Consider the following 6,317-nt stretch of genomic DNA (forward strand, 5'->3'; position numbering starts at 1 on the left):
TCAAAGACTTGATGTAAAAGGGAGGAAGATACGTACAAATATGTTTAAGCTATTCCCTCCCTGATTATTTGTAAGTGTGTCTTTTTATATATTATTATTATTATTATTATTAATTATTATTATTAATTATTAATTATTATTATTATAATTATTTCCTGGCCAGCTATGTGTCTGACTAGACATCATGTACAGTACTTAAAAATAAAAATTATTTATCTAAGAAAGAATTATAAGCTGATCCAAACTAGGTTTTCTTGTGAACAATTCAGTGACTCACCGATTGCACAGCAAAGTCTATATGATTCAGTGTATTTTGGGGAATATAATCACTAATGAATGTTATATTTTTTAATGAACCTTTTCTTTCTGTTGCTCAGCAGCGTCATTTGTAAGCTCCGTGCCCAGCAGGCGAGTTTCAGCCTCGGGCGAAATCTGTGTCAGTCGGTCACCTTAGTTCGCTGCTTCTTAAGGCCAGTGAACCTCTCACCTCTCACTAAGTCACTTCTCTCCATGCACGCCCCGCCATCCCGCCTCAGTCTTTTAGTGCAGAGCCAGGGTCACACTCCTGTAATGTCACTTTTTTCTTTTTTAATTTTCCCTGCTGGTCACGTTAAGAATCTCTCTGTTCACGGGTAAATGTGTTTTGTTTTTCATTTCAAGTTTATCCTTCAAAGACTTGTTTTGGTTCAAGCTTTTCATGATACTAAACTAGAAATCACACAGAGAAAGGAAATGATTTTGATTCAAAATATAATTTGTATTTAATGTCTTTTTTTTTTTTAAATAAAAAGTGAACACATTTTAAGGTGCTTTCTCTGAGGGTTTGTTTTTGACTCTTGCGTGACTTTGTTTTTTCATCACTGGGAAGGAACAGACCCCTGTTGTCATTAGCAGCTAATAGTTCGATCGCCCTCTCATCAGCTTAATTTCTGCAGGCAATCAGCACGTAAATTTGCTCCCGTTGAAGTCCTTGAAAGCAATCAGGCTCCCCTCAGTCTTGGAATGTGTCAATAAGGATAAAGCACAGGTTGAATTTGTAAAGAATAAAAATAAATCTGGTGGTGCCAGGCAGGCTGGCAGTGGGCATGAGAGGTTGAGGCGAATTCCTGTGCCCGACCAAGGCAAACAGAGAGCGGGTCAAAAGGCAGAGCAGAGCTGCATGTCCCGGCGAACTGTCTAAAGTTAGACAGCGACCTCCACTTTAGATCGCTGCGATAACACTCCACGCAAACACACTGAAAATAGAAAATGTGGTCCACGAGTGCATCTACGCGAAGACTTTCACAATCACATCCCGGCGAAACTGTTGAGATTCTCACGTTCTGCCACCTATGGACGTTTGCACACAACTAACAAAACCAAAAAACAAAACAGAAAAACCTTCCTGAGGTGAAAGAGAGGCCAGGAGCCAGTAGCTGAGGTTAATGTTTTTATTAAATATATCACCTGTTTTTTTTCTTACAATACATCTCAATTACAAAAAGTGTACATACACTCGAGTGAGCGGTTAGTCACTTTGGAATAGACTCACGTTAACAATTATTTTTCTCTCCGACAGCAGCTTTTAGATAGAGCAGAACGTGTCACGGTTCACTGTGGGACTTGCTCTTTGTGGTCATGTGTTCTTGGTCAGAGAGAACAGCAACATACAAAGTGAAACGGCAAGTCTTTCCTCGACAAATATATCCACACAACTGACAGCAGACACAAATATTGGAGGTAGGCAAATGTAGAAATACCCGTCTGAGAGGCAGCGCAGAGAGGCACCTCCTGTCTTGCTATCTGCAGCCCCATGGAACCATGGGAAATGTTTTCTGAGACCGTTTAAGGATTCCCGAGCGAGAGTTTCGCACTCGCTGGGAAAGAGCTGATCGTGCGTGACATCGGAAAATAAAAAAGGCAACGACAAAGAGAAGAAGACGCGACAATGGCAACAATGTGAAAATGAATCACTGAAACAAACATTTAGAAACTCTTCTAAATGACATTTGGTCACTCAGTGCTTTTCTTCTCGCTTGGTTTGTCACAAACCAAACCTCCAGACGACTCCTTAAGGGCAGAGCGAGCTCAACTCGGCGGTGGAGTTACTCAGGGCCAAGATACATATGTACACTTTATACACTCACAAAAATAATAATATAATAACGATAAGGCAAAAAAGATATAAATAGTCATGACATAATTACAAATAAATCAAAATGCAGTAGACTTGAAATAAATAAGGCTGAAGAGTAGAAGTGAATGCATCAATATTAAAATCTCCTTTTCAGAAAAAACAAAAATAGATTATTTTTTTCTCTTTGGGACGGGTGTTTGAAGGGGGGGGGGCCCACGGTCCCCCAATGACAGTGTACCTGAATTAAACACCACCATGGACAATAAATAAACAGCTATCAAAAAGGAAATATCAGTGGCTTGCTTCTTCTTTTCTGTTTGTTTTTTGTGAGATCTGCATCAGTGGTTGGTCCCTTCAGGGGCACTCGGCGTCCGCAGGCACGTCGGTCGAGCCTAAAATCCTCTTGCCGTTCCAGGAGCTCACACACCAGCATCGACCCCTCTGCCCGTCCAGGGAGGACTCGCACTGCGGGGCAACAGAAACAGGGATCATTTTCGTTTGCGCTGCCTATGCAACAGGCACATGTAGGGTCATGCTGCACCAACTGGCTGAACAAATCCCTGCCTGCAACACACACAGCCGCGCACAATCATTCAAGGGCTGTGCCTGACATGATCTTGGCCACAAGCTCTCGCACACAACTCGCTGAGATTTTTTTTTCATGCTGAGTGGAGTCATGAATCCATCCCCCCCAAAAAAACACACACACACACACACACAAACAAAGGCAACACACGCGTTGAGCACGTTTTGCTGAAGATACCAACCTGTTTGGGTTTGTAAAGCCCATGTTTGTCACAGTTGGGGAGGTAGAACCTGGTTAACTTGTCTCCTAGTTTCTGCTGGGACTTGGCGATCTTGTCCAAGGCCCTCTGCAGCTCGAGGTGACAGGGCCCCTGCTGAGAGGGAACAGGTGGGAGAGGGGGTTAACGCGAGCTCTGCACCTGCACAGTGCCAGCACACCGAGGTCATGATGAGCACGGCTTTATTATCAGCGACATCCAACCGCGTGGAAAACGTGTAACAACAGGCATCACCCATCCTCTCTCTCTCTCTCTCTCTCTCTCTCTCTCTCTGCCTTTTCCCTCAGCATTTCAAGCAGCGCACGAGCGCCCCCCTGTGGCGCGCCGGGCCTCTCCCCGAGCGTCGCCCCCAAAAAACTTTGAGCAGCATACTGCGCTGGGGATTTGAGGCGCACGGGCGCGGCGTCTGCGTCTCACCTGCTCCACCAGCTTCTTGCGGACGGCGATGAGTTTGGCTTTCATGCTCTCCTGAGCGTCGGCCGCGGCCCGCGGGTCGTAGGGCTTACTGTGGCCGGGGAGGTAGTGGCTGGGGCTGGGGTCCGAGATGATGGCAGCGTTCTCCATCTCAGCCGCTGGCTCTCCCTGGTCTGGAGGAGGAGGAGATTGAATGGACGTGAAGCGGGACTGACTGGACGCAGCCGTGAATGGCTTCAGATTAGACAAGTCAGGTGTTTCTTTTTTTTAGGAGGGGGGGGTGTAATAGTGAGCATTTGCTGGATGTGGTAAAACAGATGCATAAACGTGGAGGTGATAGGCCTACCTTGAGTCTGGGACTCGGGGGTCGGCGCCGGCCCGGTGCTCGCCGTGCACACGGCTTGTCCCTGCGTGAGCGAGTGCAGCGGCCGGGGGTCGCCGGGTCTCGGGGTGCACCTCTGTCCGGAGCCGCACGGCGCCGTGTGGATCCCGCACAGCTCCCCAGCCTTCAGGGCGCAGGCGAGGCAGCATCCACAGCCGGGCTCCCGCAGCACCTCGGCGCATCCGGGCGCCACCGCTGGACACTGGCTCATCCTCTCCGGAGTACACGGGGCGCATCGGAACGGCTCTGGCCCCGGCACCGGGGACCCCAGCGTCCCCGTGGCCAGCACGGAGCACACCGCCGCCACCACGACGTGCTTCAAATATAATCCACCCGCGGCCAACATAGTGAGCTGGATACTAAATATAGAATATCAATTGTGGAGCAGAGTAGAGAGAGTGATCAAGAGGATACGCCGGATTCCCACGCTTCTTGCTCAGTTGTGTCTTTCGTTTGATTTGGGGGGAAATGTCTAACTGTGCCCTGCGTGCAGCCGTATTTATAGCCGGGTCCTCTGTGAGTGTTTGACGCATCGGCGTTATGAATGATTTCTGAAAAGAGGGTCTAGTGATACGATGGGCTCTGATTGGCCCGCCTCTGTCCGGTCGGGGCAGCTCATTTGAATACAACAGTCACGTCAATATTTATTTTGGAACAGGCAGTGCCCGCACGTATCGCCGACGAGTGACGACACCAGTGTTTGATGTTGCAATCAAGGACCCCCCCCAACACACACACACACACGCGCGCACACGCACGCACGCACGCACGCACGCCCCCCTCCCCCCTTTTCTCACCCGGGTGCCGCACCAAACCATACCCTAGGTTTCCAGATTACGGTAACAAGACGCGCGGGCTGCGTTTTTCTGGCCTCACGAGTGAAAACGAGAAGAGGTTTTTCACTCGGCGTCGCTCGGGAGCCGCTTTAATCGATGTCGGTGGTGAAGCAGTTCCTTGTTTTTCTGGTCTGACGCAAATGAGCCGCTCTCTTCACGAACAACGTTGTCTATTCATGAGTGTTTTCCATTAATTGCCCTCCCCGAGGTCCTTGCACAACTTTTTTTTCTTTTTTTTTGGGGGGGGGGGGACTAATAATAATGAGCGCAAATTACGCGCGCCCACGCTGCGCTCTGAGAGCGAGGCTGCGGCCCTAATTTGACATGGGACAATAAATCCACCTTTGGGGTTTGGCTGCGCAAATGAGGGTCAGCGTTTCCGCCAGTGAGACTCCGCGGTATGTCATCCCTCCCCGCGTCCCTCGCGCGCTGGAGCCGGCTTTGGGCTCCGTCCAGGAGATGTCCCGCCGTAATTGCCCGTTTCCCGAGATAATAATAGACCCCGGCTTTGAATGGGGGCTGCGCTGACATGACCACAGACACGTCCCTCCTCGCGTCGCCGCTCTCTGGAGGCTTTGATGGTCCCACGGTGGCCAACCTGCACGTTTTCGCGGCTTGCTGCGAGGCGTTTGGTGGCCAGTCAACGGTGACCCCCAGACGGGCGTGTGATAACGTTCCCTCCATTTGCAAAAGTACTAAAACAATGTGAAAACTATGATCTCAGAGCACTGCCCCCCCCCCACACACACACACTGATCTATGTTCAGGTTATTGTTGCTCTGTGATGCAACGTCACGTAATGGCTTCATGGGATTGCATCATCTGTCAACTGGCGTTAACGGTGGGGCCTCATGTGACGACCAGATTTGTATTCCTCAAAACCCCCCGGGGCTAAATAAAGCTTTTAGTGTAATCTGAGGTGGCCTGACCCCCCCCCCCACCCGCCACCCATGACATGCTGACGACTTCATCTGTATGTTGAGGCCCATTCACACCAATGTGCGCACCTGTGCCGCAGGTTACTGACAGTGGTGGTAAGTAATTAAGTACACTTACTCAGTTACTCTGTTTAAGCACAATCCGGGTACTTCTTTAACTTGAGTGTTCCCAGTTTATGCCACATAACACAGTACTTCTATTTCACTACAGCTGAGGGGGAAATACTGCATTTGGACTACCGGTCGCTTCGATCAAAGAACCTTAAGATCACAAAGTAACTATAGCAGTCAGATAAATGTACTGGAGTAAAAATACAACATAGTCCGGGCTAAAATTACTGGCACCCCTGAATTTTAAGTGCAATATTTAGAATATCTTCAGAAATAAATGCAAAAATTAAGTAAAATGTCCAAGGTTACTGAATAAAAGGAAATACAAAAACAAAACTTGAATAATAGTGAAGTAAAACAAAAACGAAATGTAGCCCAGACACAATTATTGGCAACCTTCACTAATATTTGGTTGCACAACGTTTGGCAGCAGTGGCAGCCTCTAAACGTTTCTAGTCGCCCTCTAGAAGCGTCTTGCACCTGGCCGCTGGTGGTTTCTGCCGCTCTTCCACTGCTGTGCGTTCAAGCTCTTTGAAGTCTGCAGGAGTCCTTTTCGCAATGGCAGACTTCAGCTCTCGCCAAAGGTTGTCAGCGGGATTCAGCCCAGGACTCTTTGCTGGCCAGTATAAAACAGTCCACCTTTTCCTTTTCAACCATTTCTTTTGTGCTGCTGGATGTTTGTCTTTCATCAGGCCTTCGATTCGTTCATTGCCTCCA

At 48.6% G+C, this 6,317-nt stretch overlaps 1 protein-coding gene across 2 annotated transcripts; it reads right to left on the reverse strand.

The window, feature by feature from the left end:
- Positions 1–1,416: 1,416 nt before the first annotated feature.
- igfbp1a (insulin-like growth factor binding protein 1a) lies at positions 1,417–4,349 on the reverse strand. Of its 2 annotated transcripts, none has more exons than XM_040129584.1 (4): positions 3,680–4,349; positions 3,337–3,506; positions 2,884–3,012; positions 1,417–2,581 (listed from the first exon to the last, which is right to left on the reverse strand). In XM_040129584.1, exons 1-4 carry the CDS (start codon positions 4,059–4,061, stop codon positions 2,471–2,473), a joined length of 792 nt encoding a protein of 263 aa, XP_039985518.1. In that variant the 5' UTR covers positions 4,062–4,349; the 3' UTR covers positions 1,417–2,470. The 2 variants fall into 2 exon arrangements, with proteins under 2 accessions (XP_039985518.1, XP_039985517.1); XM_040129583.1 differs by having other exon boundaries at positions 2,884–3,015; positions 3,680–4,347.
- Between the last annotated feature and the right edge of the window lie 1,968 nt (positions 4,350–6,317).

The sequence above is a fragment of the Xiphias gladius genome, chromosome 6, assembly GCF_016859285.1.
Source record: "Xiphias gladius isolate SHS-SW01 ecotype Sanya breed wild chromosome 6, ASM1685928v1, whole genome shotgun sequence".
Classification (NCBI taxonomy): Eukaryota; Metazoa; Chordata; class Actinopteri; order Istiophoriformes; family Xiphiidae; genus Xiphias; species Xiphias gladius.

Excerpts from the sequence above, each read along its gene's own strand:
- igfbp1a (XM_040129583.1), bottom strand. The coding sequence starts at position 4,061 with ATGTTGGCCGCGGGTGGATTATATTTGAAGCACGTCGTGGTGGCGGCG. Across the intron at positions 3,507-3,679 it reads CCCCGAGTCCCAGACTCAAG|ACCAGGGAGAGCCAGCGGCT; the intron begins GTAGGCCTATCA and ends CTCCTCCTCCAG. Across the intron at positions 3,016-3,336 it reads GCAAGAAGCTGGTGGAGCAG|CAGGGGCCCTGTCACCTCGA; the intron begins GTGAGACGCAGA and ends GTTCCCTCTCAG.